The sequence below is a fragment of the Chenopodium quinoa genome, unplaced genomic scaffold (genome assembly GCF_001683475.1).
Source record: "Chenopodium quinoa cultivar QQ74 unplaced genomic scaffold, ASM168347v1, whole genome shotgun sequence".
In the NCBI taxonomy this organism is placed as follows: domain Eukaryota; kingdom Viridiplantae; phylum Streptophyta; class Magnoliopsida; order Caryophyllales; family Amaranthaceae; genus Chenopodium; species Chenopodium quinoa.
The window spans coordinates 323,131-347,039 of record NW_018744583.1 but is presented as its reverse complement, the minus strand read 5'-3'; the positions used below and the strand labels follow the sequence as shown (position 1 = coordinate 347,039).

Genomic DNA, 23,909 nt, shown 5'->3' with positions numbered 1-23,909 from the left:
CAACACTCCCCCGCACATGTAAAGTCTCTTAAAATTTCGTCTCATGTGATATTTCATGGGATTAGAGCACATTTTTTCACTCCCCCTCATATGGACCCACTCCGGTGACCAAGTGTACTCATTACTCAAGCCATTATAGGTCTCAACCGTGGGCTTAGCTCTAATACCATGTTAAATACATGTCTGGGCTGCACCCGCAACCAAGAGAGAGAGAGTCTACTTCACTAGTCCAAGAAGGTTCCATCACAAAACCATATGGCAATAGATGGAGTAGTCCTTTAGCCTTATAAAGTGTTTAATTCTTTCTTCTTTTCTCAATATGGGTTGTTTCAGAAGTTTATACTTCAACACTTTTTCAGTTCTTTCCACCAAGTTAGGGATTTCTAGGAGCTTCTCTTTGCTTTGACTCCACTATAAGTCGGCATCCTCCCTCAAATAGTACACAACATTATTAATTTTTAGTTCTTCAAGACAATTAATATCATTAAATTACTTATCCAATTCTCTAATCAGATTCTCAAGACTCGCAGGATCTTTCTTTCCAAGATAACTAGTAGGTTGTGCTGCTGTTACACTTTTAAAAAAATTTCCAAAATTTTCCAAATCACTGTTATGGTCCTATAGCTCATAACTTGAGTCATATTCTCAGCGACATTAGATAGTTTTTTTTCTAAGGATATAGCTCATTTTGGAGATACTTAAACATATCTTGACATGGATGAAATTAATAAGAGAAGTATAATACTTGCATCAAATAACTTAAACAATCTTGTTTTAAAATCTCAAAAGCAATACTAAAATGTATTCCATTAAATGCGCTTATTCAAAGTTAACTAACATGATACCAACTGTCACGGTCCGAATATTTTGATACCAAGTCAGTGTAGCGTAACCTCCTCTAGGAGCGATGAGGGTGCAAGCCAAGTGATTGTGGGGGTCGCAAGTAGGAGCAACATAAATAAGAGGGTCTCTTCGGAGCACTCTTGCCTTTAGACAACAAGAGTAAGTGCGAGGTTCAGTCGAGGCTTGTGAAGGACATTCAATTAAAGCGTTCATAGCCGGGTCCGACGAGAAAGGAATTTGCTTGGAGAGTCTCTTAGTTTAGAGGGGATGATTTAAAACAAGGCAAGCATAATATCTATAAAGGCTTAAACAACACACAAGTTTCAAAGTAAATATGTGGGAGCTCGGCCACTAACTAGCTTATCATAGAACTAAAACTACTTGCCATATTGGACAATTATAATAGCATAAAAAGTTGAACAAACACTTTGATCAATTGCTGTTTGCCGAGTCATACTCCTCTTTATCAAGATCATAGTCTGGGTTAGCATGGTTAGTCTCATCGTTCACTCAATAAGCTTCAATAACTAGACCGTGAGCAATAGGGTTCCGGTTGGGTAAACTAGAATGTAGTCACTGTAATTTAGAGCTTTGGGTGGGCTGTAATTTGAAATACCATTTGAACTGGATTCCTGGCGATAAGAGTTACAAATTTTTGTGACAAGATCATTAATGCTTAAAATTACGTATTTTTCTTTATTTGTTTTTAATATGTGTTTTTATTTGTGTATGTACATAAAGCTACAAAAGGACCCTTAAAATTGTTGTTAATCATCTTAAGTCTTGAATTGAACTTTGAAAAAGCCTTGGAATTGATTTGTGTTAAAAAGTAGCATTTAGATTTTATGCCTGCAATGTGTAGTTTTGACTTCGAAGTTGTTGAAAATCGAGGTAAAAGAGAGGATTGTATTCTCAAGGATAGAAAATTAGGGTAGTCGTGCACAACCGAACCCTAGTTCGCTAGAAATAAGCGTGCCATACTAGACTTCAGTGCACTTGCAGGGCATGCCACGCTAGTATAGTCTGACATGGATAGTTTAGCTAGGAATTTAGGGTTTTGAATGGATTTTAGGCTACTTAAATAATGTTTTGAGCTACGTCAAGCATAGTATTCCCTCCATTTCACAATTTGTTAGTCCCCTTTAGAATCAATAACTTAAAATAAGGAAGGGAGGAATCCTAATAATTTGGAATTTGATTGCAGCTTTGTAATTAATGTTTTGTCTTTGTAGACACCTGATTGTGTCTCCCCAAAAACCAAACCAGTGATGAGTACCTTTCACGTTATGATATACGAGTTCAATAGAGAGTTGAGGAGTCTTGCAAAGTTTTCTTAGACCTTGACCATATTCCTAACCTTTCCTAAAATGTTTCAATCCAAAATTACTCATTTCGTGCCTTTAAACCCATAACCATTCATTTCGTGTCCTTAAAAATCATTCATTTTGTGTCCAAGTCATAGAAACGTCCAAACCAGATTATTTTGGTCCATAATCTCAGTCCAATTATTGCTTAGTTGGATGGGGATTGAAAAGAGCTTTCCAACGATATATTATAAGCCCAAATCCGACTTAAAGTTATGGCCAAAATACTAAATTGAGCCCAAACCGAGCCTAAGTCCACCTTACCTACGACCCAATGATTATATGAGGGTCCAAATATTTTCCTAAATCAGTTAGGAACTTCTAGAATCCTCTAGAAGGTTCTAATTTATCCCTTCCGAAAAGATAAAGATCAAAGAAGTTCAAGATTGAATAAAACTTCTCGTAAGATAATCCTTGTTCTATTCGGATACGAAGACGTTCGGGTATCTTCTGCAAATACAATTCCATTAGAAATCAAACTTCGTACGGCTTTATTATCCTTTAAAACCAACGCACAACGCCAAGACCAACGCACTGCGACGGTCCCAGCGCGGCGCGTCAGCACCCTGCGCGGTGCGTCAAAAGCTGTTCTATTTTATTTAGAACTCCTGATCTTTTCCGATCGTCGAGACTCTCTTTTTTGCTTATAAATAGAGGTTGTTTTCCCTGTTTTAAAATCAGCTAGAACCATCAAGAATCCTTAGCTCTAATCATCAATCCTTATCAATCATCCATGTTCTTCGCTTAAACACATCCTCAATACACCCCAAAACAAACACAATACTTCCTTTGTGTGATTCAAATACTCCAAACCATACTCAACGTTGCCTTCGACCTCGACGTGAAAGCAAGAAGGTTGAGGCATCAAAGTAAGTAATTTAATTACATGATTATTCTTTCGATTTTGGAGTAGAAATCATGTTTACTATGTTATAATAATTCCTAGTATCATGTTTAGGATAACGATTTGATTTTGTTATTATTGACATGCTAGGATTTGTTGTTAATCCGTTTAGTACCATGCCTAAAATCTTACTACTAACGATATTTTGATGGTGATGATTGTTATATTAATCATATGTTGCTTGATTATTCATGATTTATTGTTATTGCTTGATCATGCCCTTTCTTGCAGGTTTAAAGGGAATTTGTACTTGAAATCACGCCTAATAAGATGACTAATAATTTGATTGAGGCTAATATGATTTTAATTCGAGTGATCACCAATGATAGATTTGATTATGCATTAATAATCAACCAACGTAGATTAAACATGTTTAGGGTTAATTGATGTAAGTATGCTGATCGAAAAGCGCGCATGAATATCAAAAGAATCAAGTAGAGGCCTATTGAGGGCGGGTTTGACTTTTCTTAGGTCAAACTCGTACCATCATCCCTGAACATCCAATCATGGTTACGGACCACTATGGAGTTAGCAATCTCTGTGATTATGAATAGGGTGTAACCTTCACACCCGTGAATGGTTTACAAGTTTCTAAAACTTGTTGGCGATCTTTTTCTCTAGCTTCTATTCCTTGGAGTGTCGTCATGCTTAAAAACAAGACCCACATGTAAGGCGAGGAAAGATTCCCAACAGTCTTTTCCTGTTTTATTCATTTTATTTATGGGGATTGACTATAATTAAATCGCCTAAAATAAATCTTGATTGGAAGAATTTGCCATGTCAGCAATCCACTAGCACATATATTAACCAATCAGAATTATTTGACTCTTTAAACACCCAATTAGATTTATTATTCAAAGATTATGAAAATTACTCCCTATAATAATGTTAGGAATATATTCCATATGGATTTTTCATTTTGAAACGCCCAAAATAACATATGGGACTAACAAAGTTAGATAGAGGGAGTAAATTTTTTTTTTAACAGGAAGCCTATTAATTCTTTAATATCTTAAATAAGGTTGAACTGTGTTTGTTTTATATGGAGGCTTATTTAAGGGCAATTTGGGTCATTTGGGAGGCTTGTCCATCTTCACTACAAACCAAGTCAAGCGAATTATATTCATTTTTTTCCATCGACGTTTGTTTCATGAAAATGACACAGATTAACAATTTAACACCCTACAATAGTCCATATTCCTTGGTTATAACTTGACAAGGTTAAGGAAGAGAGTTGAGTTAAAAGAGAATATTGTTGGGTTATTACTCTATTCTAATCATGAGTGAAGAAACAACCCTATTCCGAGATCCTTGTATAATAAAAACAATTATTCAAAGCATAAAATCTACTCTAAATATTATATCTTTGAAGCATGCTTGTTAATATAAATGAAGCGTAAGAACCGCAAGCGCAACCCCTCCTTCGAAAGCCCACCCGCACGATGAAACCCGCCTTGAGTGTACTAGCTTAGCATATCGGACATAATCCCTAAGGTTATGTGTTTAGATCTTAGGTTATTGCTTTTAGAGGCTACAATAATGTTCTTAACACAACAATAAATCCAGCTTTTTGCGATCGTCATAAGAGGTCATTGAAAGTACGAAAAACGGTCACTAAAATTAATTGCAACCGTTTCCGGTCGATACGATGCGGTCGTTATTTGTTTGGACGCAAAAAACAAAAGTTACGACTGGAATGCGGTCGCAAAAAATAGTTGCGACCGGTTTTAGTATTTTCAACGACCGTTACCTATTTTGTCGCAATAATTTGTTTACGACAGGTTTAGACGGTCGCGGATAAAGAATTTTGTGACCGAAAAGGTTGGTCGCAAACGTTAAAATTGCGACCGCCTTTGACATTCGCAATATAACAAAAATACGATCGTTTTACAAGGAAAAAAAAAGGACGTCGCAATTACCAAGAACTTCTTGAATCACATTCATACGCACCCAAAACAAGATCGCATGCATAACACACAACAATAACATAATTATAACTTTGAAGCGTGATTACCACGTTACGTGTGACTGATAATTAAGGAGAGAATAGAGCCCCAAGCGTTGCTCCTCTACTTAGTCCACGGGATTCGAATAAGCCGTCAACCAATGCTATATTGGTCGAATGAAGGAGGAAACACCATGATCACCACCTTTTCGGACAACCGGCCACCACCACGAACCACCACCACCGAGCACACTCCACCGGCTCACAAGAAGAGGGATGGACGAGAGTGAGAGAGAGTTTCAGATGGGTTAGCTTGTGTTTGCTAATTACGGTTTGATCTAATTATCATTTAAAATTGTTATGTTCAACCCTAGGCACCTAGTCTATTTATAATCATATTATAATTAGACTAGGAAGCAAAGCCTAAACCCTCTAAACCTACCCACATCGCCCGAGCACCTAGAGGGATGAGGCCCAACATGGGCCTCTTCCTCTTATGCTCAATCTAGGCCCTTTATGTGACCTTATAGGATCCGTTTAATTGGTCTTGGGCTATTTTACTAGTCCAAAGGTCGTAAGTACCTCAAGCTATGATAAAAAGACGACCCAAAAGAACAAACTTAATTATCTCCATAATTTGATCCATTATTTGTCTAGTAATTACACTTGACAAAGACATAAAACCTTCATAATCTTCTCGTGCGGAAGCTCAAGTCCCTAAAGAATCTTCTTCGTATCATAAAATGTTTTCCCCCATCATATTATTGTCGGGAATTGCTTCATTTAGTAATGAGTCAAAGCCATCAACACACCAATGTGGCAAATTGTATTCCGACTTTAAAGATATAGTTCGAGATGCCATTTCTAGCACAGACATGGAGCTCCCTTCGTACAGTGGTTTCTCTGCAGCCATTAAAAGCTCTTAAAATGCTTTTTCTTGAGATTTTGGCTCTTTATCTGAACCAATAGGACCATCGTCACTCGATGGTTCATGATTACTCCCAAGAGCGTTAAGAACCATTTCACTGTAAGGATTTGGTTGTTCTACACTTGATGTAGGGAGCCCTTCACCATGAGACGCCCACTCATAATACTCAGGTATTGTAACACCCCCAAATCTCCCTCTACAGAATATGTAGAAGAATATGTATAAATATCGTAGAGATAGACTTGGGCGTATTACCGCCGCGTAATAACGCAAGGCTTATACTTTAAAACAAAAATACTTTTGCAGCGGAAAATTCTTTATTCTTATTAATAAAACTTTAAATAAACTTGTTCATAAGTTTTGACACAAAACAAAGTCAAACTTTTCCTAAGCTAGGTGAAATTCCCGTGAACTCCCGTATGCATCAATTAACTTCCACCTGAAAAGTTCACCTACTTACCATAAATGGTAAACAGGGCAAAGCCAAAACAAAAGTACGTATTAGCAAATTATGCTAAGTAGATTATGTGTAAGATAAGTAAAATATAATTTAGATCATTTAAGTTTAATTCAAAGAATTCCAATGCCATACTCATGTAAGAGCTTTTCCAATTCAATGCTTTCAAGACAATTTTAAAACTCAATCGATTACGTTCCAAAACCATTTCCTCACTAAGTGTGCACACCCCCCAAGTGGTTTACTTTATGAACAAAGGCCAATCTTGAGGAAAGGTTAGGTCATGCAAAGTCCATAGCCTTCTCTAATCCATTCCCTAAGTGGGATTCATAACCATATCGATTGATTGCTTAAAAGCACCTTTTAAAAAAAATCAGTTATACTTGGACATCAATAAACTTGTAAATCATTTCCAATCCTTTTTAATAATTTCAATCATGATTCAAAGTCTCCTTTATTTTAAATCAAAATCATTAATTTCAATCCAACATAATTTCATAATTTCATACTGGACGTAGTATCATCGGAACATAAAGTATAATTTCATACGGAACGTAATAAAATATGATTTGATACGGAACATAATAAATTATAATTTCATAATAAATCATAGTTTTCGTACGGAACATAAAATATAGTTTCATACGGAATGCAAACAAATATAATTTCATACGGAATATAACAACTTATAATTTCATACGGAATAGATTATAATTTCATACGGAACATAAAATAGAGTTTCATAGTCAACTTACGAAGGTATCAAACCACATAACGTACCTTAATTCTGAATATCAATCAACACTTCGCACTTTCAAAGTTCAATCATGAATACACCTTGCAATTAACATAACCATACGGTTATCACAACATCTTTAGACATAAACCTAAATCTAATGTGCATGGACTATAAAACTCTTTTTAAAAAATAATACTTTAATATAAACTTATAACTGTGAAATAGGTAATTATATTTTAGAAAACTAACTATGAAGAAAATAAAGGAATAGGATTAAAGGAAATTGAATTTGCGTTGGAAAGGATAGGCAGAACTTGCAGAGGTCATAACTCCTTTGATATAACTCCGAATTGGGTGATTCTTGAGCCTAACCTCAAGTTATTTTCGAGAGGAATAATTTTTTGTGAAATAGAAAAATCCAAAAACTGATCAGAAGTGCCCGAAATTGGATCCAAAGATATACGGGCAGATTTTCTTTTAGAAAAGAGGAAAAGAAAAATAGGAAAAGTTTGAGGGAAAAGAAGAGTAAAAGAAAAGAAGGGAATTGAGTTTCTGGTGTGAAGAATATGAGAGGTATGAGGGGGTATTTATAGGTGTTTAAGTGATGAGTTTATAGCAATTTAGGGTTTATAATTTATGGAAGTTTTGAAGAATAGAAATTAGGGTTTTAAATATATAGAAGGCTATAATATTTTATTTGATCATGAAATTCTATTTGGTAGGTTTTAAGCTTGGAGTGCAAGTATGACATAGAATCAAATAATTTTAGATTTAAGAATAGAAGTAAGGGAATTTAAAGGATTTTATTTTTAATAAAAATAATTTGAAAATCTTATAGAAAAAATCATGAGTGGCCGAAAATATTGAGCTAAATAATGCTCAATATTTTCGGACCTCTTATGTTAGTTTGGGGATTTTGTAAAATAATTTATTTGACTAAAATTAAAGATTCAATAAGTTTATAAATATTTGGAAGAATAAAATCAATTTTCTTACTAAATAATTAGGGTAGCCGAAAATTTGGTCTATAATAATTAATAAATCAGATTTTTATTATATAAAATCTAAAATACTATTTGATTAATTTAGGAAATCATTTTATTTCATAAAATAATTAACTTAGCAAATAATTAAGAAAAATCGGATTTTTAATGTATAAAATCCGAAAATAATACTTCATTAGTGTAGGAATTAATTTTATTTTATGAAGATACTTTACTTAGAGTAAAAATCAGATTTTTAATTGTAAAATTCGAAAATGATATTTATTTAGTTTTAGGAAATTAATTTTATTTCATGAAAATAATTAGTTTAGCAAGATATTAAGTAAAATTGGATTTTATTGGAAAAATCCGAAAATTCTATTTACAAAAATCATATTTTTAAATCCGAAAATACCTCTAGTTTTATTAATTAATATAGTTTTGGTTTATTATTTATTTAATCAAAATACTGTTTATAAAATGTTTAGTTTATCCATTTAATTAAAATAAATGATTTAGGCGCCAAAATTCAAATATCATTTTGGCTCCAAAACTGAAATACTCTTAAGTTAGAAAATACGTCGAAAATACGAGACTAAATACTCTTTAATTTAGAAATTAAAATACCTTTCAAAAAAATATGGGGTATTACAGGTATAAACCCCTTCTTGTACAAATGAATTGTTACTGTGTTTGCATCATGAAGACGTCTATTCTTGCAAAACGGACACGGGCATCTTACTTCATCTATGCTCGGGCTCTCAGGATTTGCTTTACAAAACCGATGAATTTTTCAACACCTTCCAAAAACTCTGGCCTAAGGTTACGACCATCGTATACATCATACATCCACCAACGCTCTTTCCTTTTCATGGTGACAAGTTCTACAACACTATGACAAATAAATCACATTAATCATTCACAATCAACTTGTATTTTACAATCATTGTATAAGATGCAATTAGAATCAAAATGGTATCCGAAGGTCCTTATCACTCCAACCTAACCCATCCTTGGACATCTAACCCCGCTAGTGAATGTATAGCTAATGTTTAATTCTATGTAAAATCCGACAGCATTTCCCATGAGTTCTCCAAGTACACGATGTGAGCTCTTGTTAACTTACATATGTACCTGGAGAACAACATAGAAAACAACATCAAAGGATATCACGTATGATCAAAAGCATAGCATACATTCACCACCTAAGTGAGATTAGATGTCCAAGAATAGTCCCAACCATGGACTATTCAAGTCATACTCCTAGTGAGTATGACTTGAACGGGTATCCAGCATATGATGATGCAAATAAATTCATTTACACATTTAAACATATGACAAATTTACTGTTTATGCTATCCTTTATTATTTTATAATTATACTTATTTAGAGATTGAGAAAGTAAAGCAATGTTAATTTCACTGGTAAATGTCTTGACCATAAACTCTAAAAATTTGGCCCCACTTCACATTTCTCCATTTTAGTCAATGGTTATTATCATATAATTAATTTCGAAAATCTAAAATTATTCATTCTTCAGGAAATCCACTTAAACAATTAAGAGATTATTTACAAAGTAAGCAATGATAATAAATGAAAATCAAAATGCAACTAATAAAGATGCAATTTTTTACCAAATAAGATCACAACTCTGTACATTACTTGATAAATATGATCAATTAAGAATAGAAAACATAGATATGAATCAAATTGCACAATTATAGAAAGTAGTTAAACAAGGAGGAGAGAAAACTGACGGTGCCAAAGATGATCGGGTTAGCAGAGGCGATGACGAAGATGGTCCTGGTCATAGTTGTCAGGATTAGGATCCTACTTTGGATCGAAAAGGGGTGATAGGATCAAATCGGTAAAATCCGATTGTAAGATCCTACAAAAACTCATAAAAGTGGTGATTAAAGACTATAATAATACTTATTACACGTGATTCGCGGTAAAATTAATGCTAAAACCAATAATTTTGAAATAATTAGCCATGTTTAAGACAATGCAACCCAAAAAATAATTTAGATACAAAATTATCTTAAAATCTAGATAGGATCGTACGATCCTACACGACTCTACGCGATCCTATCCGATCCTACCGCGATCCTACCATAACTTGGGCTGAAATTCCTCAACATTTAGTTGATTTGTAGGTTCGGGTGGGATCGATGGGATCGTATGATCCTACCGATCCTATATGATCCTACCCGATCCTACTACGATCCCACCTTAATTACGATTTTGCTAATGATCTGGATCGTTTGGTAATAATTGGATCGTAAGATCGTACATACAATCCTATGATACAGATCGCGATTCTAACAACAATGGTCCTAGTATACGGTGGTGTAAGTTAGGGTTTTTAGAGAACCTAAAGAAATTAAAAAAAATAATTCAGACGACTTACTTAGGTGGCGATGACGGAAAAAGGAGGAAGGACGGGCAGTAGGGATCTCCAGCGATGGTGGCCCTGCGAAAGGGGTTGATTTGTGACCCAAAGTTAGGGTTTTTCGCAATAATTAACGAAATTAAAAAAAAAAAAAAAAAGAATTCAAATGACTTACCAACGAGTAGCGTCGCTGGCCAGAGATCGCCGCGTCGGTGGGAGGACTTGGTGGGGTGAGCAACCATTTTTTGCCCTTGATAATTTTTTGTTGAACAAAGAAAAGATAGGGGAACAAAGCAAGGAGATGGCATTGTATGAAGAAATGCTTGAAGGAAGTACGGAGGAAAGCATTAAGCAAGTTTGCATAGGAATCATAAGTCATGATGCATTTGAAGTAGATATAACAAGAGAAGGTAAGGGTGTCCTAATGGTAGAACTCAAACTTCTACCACCACACCTAAGGTATGTGTTCTTATTAGGTCCCAACTCAACTTATCCGGTAATTGTGAATTCCTCTTTGAATGAGAGCCAAAATCAAATGTTATGTGGTGTATTAAGAAACCACCATGGTGCTTTAGGCTATACCATTGATAACCTCAAAGGTATTAGTCCCGCTCTATGTATGCACCACATAACACTTGAGGAGGGTACTAAACCTTCCATTGAAAGGCAAAGGAAGCTTAATCCTCAAATAGGGGAGGTGGTGAAGAAAGAAATCACCAAACTCCTTTATGTGGGCATCATCTTCCCCATTTTGAGTTCTTGATGGGTTTCTCCCGTTCATGTTGTCCTTAAAAAGGGGGGAATAACCGTAGTTCGGAATGAGAATGGTGAACTCATTCCAACTAGAACGGTGACCGGTTGGAGGATGTGTATAGATTATAGACGTCTAAACGCATCCACTAACAAGGATCATTTACCCTTTCCTTTTATTGACCAAATGCTTGAAAGACTAACGAGGCACAAGTATTATTATTTTCTAGATGGTTATTCGGGTTTCTTTCAAATCCCCATAAACCCGGATGACCCGCAACCAGCAATGCACCAGCAACCTTTTAAAGGTGTATGATGAATATCTTTGGAGATATGCTTGAGGCCGAGATGGAAGTATTCATGGACGATTTCTTAGTTAAAGGGCTCTCATTTGAGGATTGTTTGTCCAATTTGAACAACTGTTTGGCAAGATAGGAGAAGGTCAATTTGGTCTAAATTGGGATAAGTGTCACTTCATGGTATAAGAAGTAATTGTCCTTGGTCACAAAATTTCAAACAAAGGGATTGAAGTTGATAAGGCAAAGGTTGAAGTGACCGAGAAATTGCCACCGCCAATCAATGAAAGAGGAGTGAGATCATTTTTGGGGCATACCGGGTTCTATAGGAGATTTATCAAAGATTTCTCCCTCATTGCTAGACCTCTTAATTCTCTTCTTCAAAAGAAGGCCGACTTTATTTTTGATGACAAGTGTCTTGATGCCTTCAACAAATTAAAGAAGGCTTTGATCACCTCTCGAATTGTGCAAGGGCCAAGATACGATTTGTCGTTTAAACTCATGTGTGATGCTAGTGATGTTGCAATTGGAGGTGTTTTGGGGCAAAGGTTTGAAAATAAGCTTCATGTGGTTTGTTACATATCTAAGACCTTTAATGAAGCTCAACGGAACTACACAACAACGAAGAAAGAATTTCTTGTCGTGGTACATGCTTTTGAGAAGTTTTGAAACTACCTCATTGGTTCCAAAACTATTGTTTACACTAATCATGCGGCTATCAAGTACCTAGTGGAAAATAAAGAGTCTAAGCCTCGTCTTCTTCGTTGGGTCCTTTCACTTCAACAATTTTATGTTGAAATCCGTGATAAGAAAGGGGCCGAGAATGTAGTTGCAGATCACCTCTCCTGTTTGGAAAATGTGCATGTAAGCAATGATGAGGTACCAATTTGTGATGAACTAAAGGATGATGTGTTCTATGTCTTGAGTGAGAAAGAGCTTCCTTGGTTTTCCGATTTGGTGAACTACTTGGCATGTGGGGAGTTTCCTCCCGATTTCTCCAACAATCAAAGGAAGAAGTTGAAAAGATAGGCAAAGCACTATGTGTAGGATGACCCCATTCTTTACAAGAGAGGAGCAGATGGCTTGCTCCGAAAGTGTGTTCCGGATGAAGAAGTGCAAAATGTGTTGAAGATGTGCCATTCCAATCCTTGTGGAGCCCACATGGGAACCAACAAAACGGCCTTGAAAATCTTGCAAAGCGATTTTTGGTGGCCTTATATATTTAGAGATGCATGGGGATTTGTCAAAGCTTGTGATTGAGGTCAAAGAATGGGACATGTATCAAGAAGAAATGAAATGCCCCAAAATCCCATTCTTGAGCTAGAAGATTTTTATGTATGGGGGATTGACTTTATGGGAACTTTTCCCACTTCTTTTGGGAATCATAACATACTTGTGGCGGTAGACTATGTTTCTAAATGGGTTGAAGCAATTGCATCACCATCTTGTGACCACAAAGTTGTGATGAAAATGTTCAAGAAGTACATCTTTCCAAGATTTGAGTTCCTAGAGTGGTTATAAGCGACAATGGATCACATTTTGTGCATCATTCATTTCAAAAGATGTTGAGAAAGCATGGAGTTCATTAGAGGTTTGGTATTTCCTATCATCCATAAACTAGTGGACAAGCCGAAGTGTCAAATCGTGAAATCAAGTTGATCCTTGAGAAAACGGTTATTTGAAATAGGAAAGATTGGTCGGAAAATCTTGATGATGCTCTTTGGGCATATAGAACGGCCTTTAAGACCCCAATTGACACATCTCTATATCGACTAGTTTATGGTAAATCTTGTCATCTTCCGGTGGAGCTTGATCACCGAATTCAATGGGCCATTTAGAAGATTAATTTCGATTTGGCTAATGCGGGTGAACAAAGATGGCTTGATCTTCATGATCTTGAAGAGCTTCGATTGGAAGCTTATGATTGTGCTAGCATCTACAAGGCTCGATCAAAGGAATGGCATGATCGAAAGATTGAACAATAAACATTTCTTGTAGGCGAAAAGGTACTTCTCTACAACTCACGAATGAAATTGTTTCCTGAGAAACTCTTGGCAAGGTGGAGTGGTCCTTTTGTTGTCAAAGAAGTGTTCCCTCATGGAGCCGTTGAAATTACAGATTTAGATGGATCCAGATTGTTTAAGGTCAATGGGCATCGCCTCAAGCTTTACTATGAGGGTGCTCATGTTGGGTTGATTAAGTTGTTACAATGTAATCTTACCTCCAGAGTGTGGGGGTCGTCAAGCTTTTGACGTTTACCTCGAGATCAGTAGCAAGTTCAAGATTTAGAGCGGGCGCTCCAAGATATCTGCACGCTCGCTCCAGCAAATGTCATAGCTAAATTCAATCTAGGAAAGAATTTCAGAACCTCAAACAAGACTAGGAGCGAGCGCTCCTACATGTCTGCACACCCGCTCCTACAAAAGCCGTAGCAAAATTTAATTTTGGAGCGGGCGCTCCTTGGCTTCTACACACCTGCTCCGAATCTAGCAATTGTATCAGGTTAATTTTCGAAGGAGCAAGCGGGCGCTCCTACCAGCATTGCACGCCCGCTCCTAATATGGAAAGCGGAGTCAGAATGGTTTTGTAAAGCAGGAGCGGGCGCCCCTTTCTCACTGCACGCCCGCTCCAAATAGATCCGGTAAAAAATAGGGATTTTCTTATCTCTTTTTACCCACTTTCCCCCATTCCTCACCATTCATTCTCCAATTCTTACTCTCTCTCCTCCTTTCATATACTTTCTCTCTCTAAAAACCCCATTTTTCTCCAACTTCTCTCTTTAAAATCCCCATTTTCTCATCAAACTTCTCACTAAAAATTCGCAAATTCTTGTTCTTCACTTAATTCTCTTTCTAACAATACCAAATTCATCCAAATTCAAGCACAAAAATTCAAAACCCTAAAACACCACCATTGTTGAAGCAAGGAAAGTTTGGGTTCTTGAAGAAATTGGAGCAAAGGAGGCAAGAGTTGAGCAAAGCTTGGGTGATTAAGAGTATTTTCATACTCTTTGGGTATAACCTTCCTTCCCTACTTCCTTTTCCCTCTTAAACCCTAGTGGTTTTTCTTCCAACTTCTTTGTTCTTGTTTGTTTTTTATGAATTGTGTAGTTTACTTCATAATTTGTTGAAAATTTGAGAATTATTTTGCTTCATGTGTTTAAGTGAAATCTTTGGTTGAGCTTGTGGTAAATAATATTTGGATTGCTAAGTATAGTGATTGAGAATTGTGATTTTTGTGAATTTGAAATTGTTGTGTGTTGGTTGGAAACTTTTGTTGGTTGTGTTGGAATATACTTGATTGATTAAAGCAGGTAATTGGATTATTTTGAGGGTTTGAGGTTAAGGTGGTTGTGTTGTGATTTTTGTGATTGAGTGAACCTCTTTACCCCTTTTCCCTTCTTTTGTCAAAATGGTATAGAGATTATTCGGAGGACGGGGAAAGAAAAGAAAAACTCAAGATATCGCTATTCCAATTAATGAAAACCAATCTAATGAGAACCAAACCCAAAACCAAAACCAAAACACTACTCCTCCCTCTATTAGAATCCTTGACAAGCAAAGTACATTCCGAGCTTTCAAAAATAAAAATTCTTCCAACTAGATTCTATGACCAAGAAGCATGCCAAAAATTAGAGGTCGATGAAGGGGTTCAACGTGTGGCAGAAAATTTCGGATGGTTAGAATTCTTTAAGAAAAGGGAACTAACCTACGAGTCGGTCACACTAGAATTCCTTTCATCAATTTCTATGCGTCGAATTAACGACGAAGGTGAGCCTCTTGAGTGCAAAATCAAATTTAGGCTTTTAAACTTCGAAAAGACTCTAATTTTAAAACGCTTCAATGAAATCTTCGAATGGCCTACCCTCAAGCAAATCTACGATCCCGATAGTTTCTACCTCTCGAGACTATGAAGAGCAAGTTTGGTGGAATACCATAGCGGGGTATCCCAACTTTACTACCCGGTCTAGCCATGCTAGCCACATTATCCACCCCGTACTCTGTATATTCATGAGAATTATGGGGTATGCTTTCTTTTCGAAGGGATTCTAGGTTGCTTTCGAAATTCTGGAATTGTGTTTAGGAGAACTTTGGTACGACATTGAAATTGAGTACAACATTTCACCCTACAACAGATGGACAATCTGAAAGGAATATCCAACCCTTGGAAGATATGTTAAAATCATGTGTGTTAGATTACCAAGGTGGATGGGAAGATAGCTTGGACTTGGTAGAATTTTCTTACAATAATAGTTACCATGCAAGCATTGGCATGGCACCATTTGAGGCCTTGTATGGAAGGAAGTGTAGGAGTCCACTATGTTGGAGTGACATTAGCGAGACAATAATTCTAGGTCCTCAATTGATAGAAGAAACAACAAAGCAAGTGAGAGAAATCCAAGCTAAGATTCAAGCTACTCAAGATAGACAAAAGAGCTACGCAGATTTAAAGCGTAGGAATTTCAAGTTGGTGACAAGGTTTTGCTTAAAGTATCACCAATGAAAGGAGTAATGAGATTTGAGAAGAAAGGGAAGTTGAATCTAAAGTACATTGGACCATATGAGATTTTGCAAAGAATAAGAAAAGTTGCTTATAGATTAGCATTGCCTATGGACCTCAGCAAGGTACACGATGTGTTTCACGTCTCTCAATTGAGAAGGTATATCCCAGACAAGTCGCATGTCCTACAACCTGAAACCATAGAACTAGACCAAAGCCTAACCTATGAGGAAATACCTGTAAGGATTCTTGACAGCAAAGTGCGTAGTACACGCAAGAAAGATGTCAAGATAGTAAAGGTTTTGTGGTCGAATCAAGAAACTGAGGAAGCGACATGGGAAGTTGAGGATGAAATGTGATAGAAGTACCCAGAATTATTTGAGGTTAGTTGAGTTACGGGGACGTAACTCATTTTCTTTAAGGGGGGTAGAATGCGGTAGAATTTCGCGCTTTTTACCTTGTTTTCAAGCATTTTTGTGCATTTTAGTACATTTTACACAATTTTATACAAAGTTTAGAAAGAAAGAGAACAAGAAAGGTTACAAAAAGTACATCAACTATAAGTATTAAGAAAAGTTTTTACTAAGTGGGTGAAAAAGTACAGTTTTAAATAAGTTTTGAACAAAGTTTTATGATTTTCGTGCTCAAGTTTCGAGGACAAAACATCTTTAAAAGGGGGTAGACTGTAATACTGCGTATTTTTATAATATTTTTATATATAAAAAAATTATTTATTTTAATTATTTTTATAAATTAAAATGATTCATTTCATTTTAAAAGAAATTAATTATTTAAATATTATGTAAGTGTGTATAAAATAATATGAGTCATTAATTGAGTCAATAAAAGTATTTTGAATTGGGTCATCTTAATTTAAATAGTTGGATCAACTTGTTGGGAAATTAAGGGCACTTAAGAGCCTAACAAGTTGGCCCCAAAGGAAGAAGTTAAGGGGGAGTAGAATTTAGTAATGACAGTTTTGTAATTATGAGTTTTGTTTTAAAAAGGGAGTATAAATACTTTAAAACCTCAAGATTTTTCTCTCTAAAATCATTATTGTCAGATTTCACAAAAATTCCAAAAGTTTTCTCTTTATTTTCTCTCTCCTTTTTCTCTTTATTTTTCCTTTCTTTTCCACTCTGTTTCCCACGCCTCTCTCTCTCCTCTTCCCCCTCACGGCCGACAGCCATCGGCGGCCAGCAGCAGCAACCGGCAACCACCGCCGGCCACCCTCCTTCTCTCTTCTTTTGTTTTTGGTTCGGTATTATTATTAAAAAGAAAAAAAGAAAAAAAACTCTTTTTCTCTTCCTAATTTAATTCTAGTTGTTTTTAATTATTTAAAGCATGATTTTGATTATGTTTTGGTGTTGATTTTTGCTATTTCATGTTGTTAAATTATTCATATAATTTTTAAATTTTTATTCAATCAAAAACCCTAATTTACAAACCATAGAAATTGGGAATTTATGGTTTATAGTTAGGGTTTGATCCTAGGTTGTTATTGTTGTTTAATTAATGGTTTAAACATGTTTTAATGAGTTTAAAGCCCTCAAATTAATGGTGGAATTTATTTATGCACACTACTTTTTAATTATTGAGTTAGGGTTTGATTACCCATAAAAGGGAAAAAGGTTTTAATGATTTAATTATGATTTGCTAGTCTATTAGTGATGTTTTATATTAAATAAGTATGCTGGAATTTTATTTAAGTCATAAAAATTAAATCTTTTTAAAAGGATTTGAAGTACCCGCTTAAAGAAAAGGTTTTATGGCTTTAATGTCATTAAATTGGGCTGATTAGTAAGGTTAAAAGTGTATTATAGTTGTTGGAAATTTGTGAGAATAGTAGATTAATTATAGTTATGTATTCTTATTTGTAGGAAGCTTCGAGCTAGGTGATTTCTAACGAGTGTGGCCGAGTTTAGGCATTTTTCAAGGTACGTATGTGCACAAGAATATTAATGTATGCGTAGTATCATGTTAAGATTGTAAAGTATGATTTAAGTGATGAATTAGTAGCATCTTTGGTTGATTATATGCTTGGAATTGATGTTGGTTGAGCATGAATTGTTATGCAAGCATATGAATATATTATTTGAGACATGATACAAGTTGAATATGTATGAATCATGGAAGTATGTTTTATTTTCAAGTATTAAGAATGCATGTATTTAATAAGTAAGGCTTATATATGAATTAAAGAGCTAAAGTTAGAATTATTATTGAGCATGATTCATGAATTTATTTCTCACCCATTTATTATTGGTGTTGAGTCAAGAAGTTAGTTTATTTATTTACTCGCTCATGTAAGTTGAGTTCGAGTCAAGGAAGTTTAGTAGTGCATTTTATACACCAAGGTAGTAATCGTGCAATTTTGTGCACAAAACTAGGCAAGGAACCTTAATTAAAATAAATAGTATGTGCTCACTAATTAATTCAAGAATGAATTGGAAGTATGTGTTGAATGTTGTTATGTTTATTCTTGATTGATTGGTTGGATTCATCACATGTTAAATTGGTAAATCACGTAAAGTGTAAGAGGATACGCACCAAAACTCTTGGAATGTATATACCTTGAGTATGAACATATGGGGGGAGTTATGGGGTTTTATATTTAACCATAGCTTCTACAGGGGTGATGGGCGTTAGAATGGTCGCACATTCCACACTCATTCAAACACATTTATAAGAAAATACCTCACAAACAAAGCACAATGATAAGTAAGAGTTCGGTCCACAAGGAACAGGGTATAATTGCTAAAGATCTTAACACTCAAGTTAATTCAAAGTCTTTTGTTAAAAGGGGTGTATGTTCGTCAAGTAGACAACAAACTATTGTTCTAAATCAAGTAATTAAAAGCACTAGGGAATGAGATCCACTCAACCATGGCAATTAGGCAAATTGGGAGTAAAAGAGACAAGAGATAGCAAGGACTATATGTAAGACCAACCTCGTGCAATTAGGAAAACAACTCACACTACTAAACTTAGATCCCTCATTAGTTTAGCAATAAGAGATACATAATAAAATTGCAATAAGTAATGACATACTTAATCTACATTTCCATGTCAAACTAAGCATAACATTCCATTAAGCTCCTAATTTAAGGGTAGCTAATCCTATCATGAAGAACTAACAAGCAATCTCATACAATCAATTTAATCACAAATCAAACATCAATACTTCTCCCAAATTTTCTTAACTAACCATTTGGTTGAGCTTCACCCAACCCCTAACAAAGAGGACTATTCACAACTCATTTCAAGTGACATGCAAACCAAGATTAGGGTTCTAACTAGTTCAATAATTAGGGGAAAGTGATTAACTAATGATAAAACTAACATCCAACAACAAATTATCAAGAACTAAAGAGATTTAAATGACATGCATTAACAAAATGAAATCAGAAATTAAATAGAGAAAAGTGAAAGAAGTTACTAATTGAAGCTTCAAATGTTGAGTACAAATGTTGAATCTTGAGAATAATCTTTGAAACTTGATACTACAATGATTAATTTGAGGATTTCTAAGCTAAAATACCAAAGATGATTGTAACACCCTAGACATTCCTTTCCTTTAAAAACCCAATTTTGCCCTTTTAAAATACGAAGAAGGAAAATCTAAGACATTACCGCCACCGTGATAACGGCTAAGGCTAACATCAAAGACTCACACAGCCGGAAGACTATTTTTAAAATCATTTAAAAATCAAGTCAACTTTAAAAAGTCAAACCAAACGAAAGTAAAAGTCAAACAAAGTCAATCGAAGACAACCTACAACTTGGAACCATTGTAGGCCCTTAAATCAACAATATTTAAAAACCTTTGCGTTAGTCTCATGATCAATATAAATAAATAATATTTAAAGCAAATAAAACACATCACACTCCTATGAGAACTAAGCATGATTCGCTCTTCACTCATGCCCTTCATGAATATGCTTCATCACCTGAAAAACTTCTCTCTACTCGTCCCCACTACTCGCCGTTAGAAGTGGGTCGTCGTAGGGCCAAGGTAAAGACAAGGCCAACAAACATGCAAACACACAATCAGCAAAGCTGTGTACATAAGCGTATTAAAAACACACTAACATGCTTTCACCCTATCAACACACAACTTACCTTGTTGTACCTATTCACAAGCACACAAGACATCCAACACCTAACTAGACAAATACTAATGTTCATTTAATTTGATTACGCATCGAACGCGTTTCCCCCTAACCTGCCCCAATAAAGGGGTACTAACACGGGAGCTAACCGTGAAAGTATAAAAGAACCACTCGTAAGTGGCGGAATTCCTGCGCATAATAAAAAGGAAAATACAGCATCCTGTACTCCTAGTAGAAGTTATGGTCAAATATAAAGTTGCATAACTCCCCCCATATGTTCATACTCAAGGTATATACGTTCCAAGAGTTTTGGTGCGTAATCTCTTTCACTTTACATTATTTACATATTATTAGACTTGGTGATGACTCTCAAACACAACACAAATCAAACACTATAATTTATTCAATCATTCAAACATACCAATTTAAATTCTTGAATAATTAGTGACCACATAAATTTAATGTTGAACCCTTTTTAAACTACCTCGGTGTCAAAGACACCTTAAACGCATAATGCGCCACAAATCCTATCCCTCGGTGTTAGAAACACATTAAGTGCACTTGGGCATAAAAATATAATTTAATCCTCGTGTACTTAGACACTTAAATAGCTCCTTCCTCATGCTTATAGCATCAATAAAAATTATATGAAACATAACAAAATTTCCTTTTCATATTCTCAACCAAATTAAACATTTAGTTTAATTACACATGCTCCCTATCATACCAATAATAAAAGTGTGGTTCATATCCAACATGTCAATACAATTAATTCCAATCACCAATTCACCATAAATAATTCATACATCACAAATCATTCACCAACATCAATCCAATCAACAAATTCCAACCAACACTTATCATGATACTACTTGGAATTAATTAAATAAAACCTAGCATGCTTCTACATATTCAATTAATCACCAAGTACGCGAGCGTACCTTGAATATGATCTCAAAATCGTCACGACTAAATAAAATCACTCACTTGGAAAACTCCTACAAACCAAAATTACAAAGAAGTATTAATACCTCTTTCACACAAATTTCCAACAACATATACTCTCTTTAAATCACTCATAAACCCTCTAAAATAATCTAAAATTTAATTAAAAACCCTTACTTTTATTCCCAATTAATGGGTAATTAAAAATCCTTTCAAGAAACATAATTAAAGATTATATATAAAAAATCCAGCATTATTAAAACATCAAAAATCGTTGTAATTATGTTTAAAAACATTAGTTTTATTAGTTTTAATTAACCACAATCAATTTCCATCAATAAACATTAATTTAGAAATCTAGGGTTTTCAATTTGGGGTTTTTTGATTAAAAACTAAATCTGAAAATTATATTAAAACATAATTCCTTCATTAAAAATCAAAAACTGCTCAAAAACCATATGTAGAGGCTGAATTTGGCCACGAGAAGGTGGTACTTACTACCACAGGTAGTGAGTTTTGTTTAAAATGTTGTTTACACACGAAAAACACTATTTTTTTTTGTAAAAATCGGACGAGTTAGAACCTAAACGTGATTAAAACGTGATTAAAAAATTAAGAACGGAGAATAGGCAATACGCAACCACCTAGGCCGCCGCTGCCACTGCCTGGTGGCTGCTGCCGCCGGCAAAGGTTGGTGGTGGTGGCCGAGCGTGTGTGGTGGTGGTGTGTGGCGTGTGTACGTGGTGGTGGTTAAACAATAAATAATTAAATTAATTAATTAAAGGGGAAGGGGAAAAATTAAGGGAAAATTAAAATAAGAGGAGAGAGAGAATTTACCTTTGGGTGCACTCCACCCTAGGCATATGATGGGTATTTATACCCTCTCTCATAACCTCCTACTTACTACCCTTAATAATCCCTTTCCTACTCAAACTAGGATTTTGACTTTCTTTAAAACTTTGAGTTTTAAAAATTATCTTTTATAAAATAATATGCCCCAATATTTTTAAATCATTAAATAAAATATTTTTAAGATTATTAAATAATTTAAAATACACTTTTAATAAAAATCATTCTTTTTAAATTAATGAAAAACCCTAAATAATTCATTTCGAATTATTTAAATACTTTTAATAAAACACTTATTTAAATTAAAATACGTATAAAAATACGGGGTATTACAATGATTGTTCCAAACTAAGAGAAAGTTGTTAAATACTATACTAAGACTGCTGTCTTTAAAATGAGCCGAAGGGGTAGTATTTATACTCCCCGAATTTCATAGGGAAATCCGTCAAAAGCCAGTCAGGAACGCCTTCTCCTCCAGTCAGGAGCGGCCGCTCCAGAAGTAAGAGCGCCCGCTCCTCCAGCCAGGAGCGCCAGCTCCATAATCTTGCACGCCCGCTCCCCTGTTCTTCAATATATGGCAGATTTCAGCCAACAGGGAGGAGCGCCCGCTCCTCTAAGGGTGCGCGCCCGCTCCTAATATTCTCAGCTGGAGGCAGATTCAACTCGATACGGGAGGAGCGCCCGCTCCAATGAGGGTGCACACCCGCTTCTCCCTACTTCAGAAAGTGGCAGATTGTGGTGCCAATATCAGGAGCGCTTGCTCTGAAGGGAACGTTCACCCGCTCCTGCCAGACTCTGAATGATGGCAGAATTGTGTAAACTTGGTAGGAGCGCCCGCTCTTGGGGAGTTGCATGCCCGCTCCTCCCGGAGCGGTCTCTCCCTCTTCATTCTTACTCCATCTTAAACCCTTCAAGATCTATTCTTGCGCCAAAACTTCACCTACACCTGCAAGTCCATTAAGTACACAAACACACAAAGGGAGGGCAAAGCCAAAATGCAAGATTTATATACAAAAAGGGGTTAGAAAAAGGGGAAAAGGTTACAAAACCGGGTTAAAATCACCACAATAAGTGGTCAAATAAACCACTCATCAAGGGGTACATGACATTGTACTTTCTTTTATTATTAATGCGCTGGAATTGCGTCACAAGTGTAACATAGTAGGTGCCAATTGGGGTAGCTCCTGATTGGAAGCTCAATATTTAAATGAGCTACTTTCAAGGAAGGAAACCCATTCGATACGTAATCCAAAATTATTTTTAATAATTAATATTGCTAGTTATGAGTCAAAGGTAAGTTGACTTGTGATTATATGGCGAACATGTTTTAATTATTTTATTTTGATGCTATGATATTCATGTTAGTGTGGTGCATATGCACTCGATTTTCTCGCGCCAAGTTCTCGCGGCATTAGAAATCCTCCCCAACGGAGTCGCCAAAAACTGTAGAGAATTTTTCAAACTCAACTTTGAGCCCCACTGTGATCATGCCTTTAAGCATGGTGGCGTCCAAAGGGAAAGAAGTTAGAGATAAAAGAGTTGCCAACAAGTTTTAGGAACTTGTAAACCGTTCACGGGTGTGAAGGTTACACCCCATTCACGATCACGGAGATCGCTAACTCCATAGTGGTCTGGAACCATGACTGGATATTCGAGGATGATGGTACGAATCCAACCTAAAAGAGATTGAACTCGCCCTAAATCGGCCTCTACTTAATTCATATGATATTCATGTTCGCTTTCTGATCAACATACATACATCAAGTTAATCCTAAACCTGTTTAAATCTACGTTGGTTGATTATTAATGCACAAATAAATCTATTATTGGTGATCACTTGAATTAAAATCATATTAAGCCTAAAATCAAATTATTAATTATCTTATTAGGCGTAATTTCAAG

The 23,909-nt window shown here is 35.5% G+C and overlaps 1 protein-coding gene across 1 annotated transcript; it reads left to right on the top strand.

The window, feature by feature from the left end:
- The first annotated feature begins 16,100 nt into the window (after positions 1-16,100).
- On the top strand, positions 16,101-16,460 carry LOC110699502. Its single transcript, XM_021876994.1, has one exon. The coding sequence runs from the start codon at positions 16,101-16,103 to the stop codon at positions 16,458-16,460; it is 360 nt and encodes a 119-aa protein (XP_021732686.1).
- The last annotated feature ends 7,449 nt before the right edge of the window (positions 16,461-23,909 follow it).

Coding starts and splice junctions, on each gene's coding strand:
- LOC110699502 (XM_021876994.1), top strand. CDS start 16,101: ATGAAAGGAGTAATGAGATTTGAGAAGAAAGGGAAGTTGAATCTAAAG.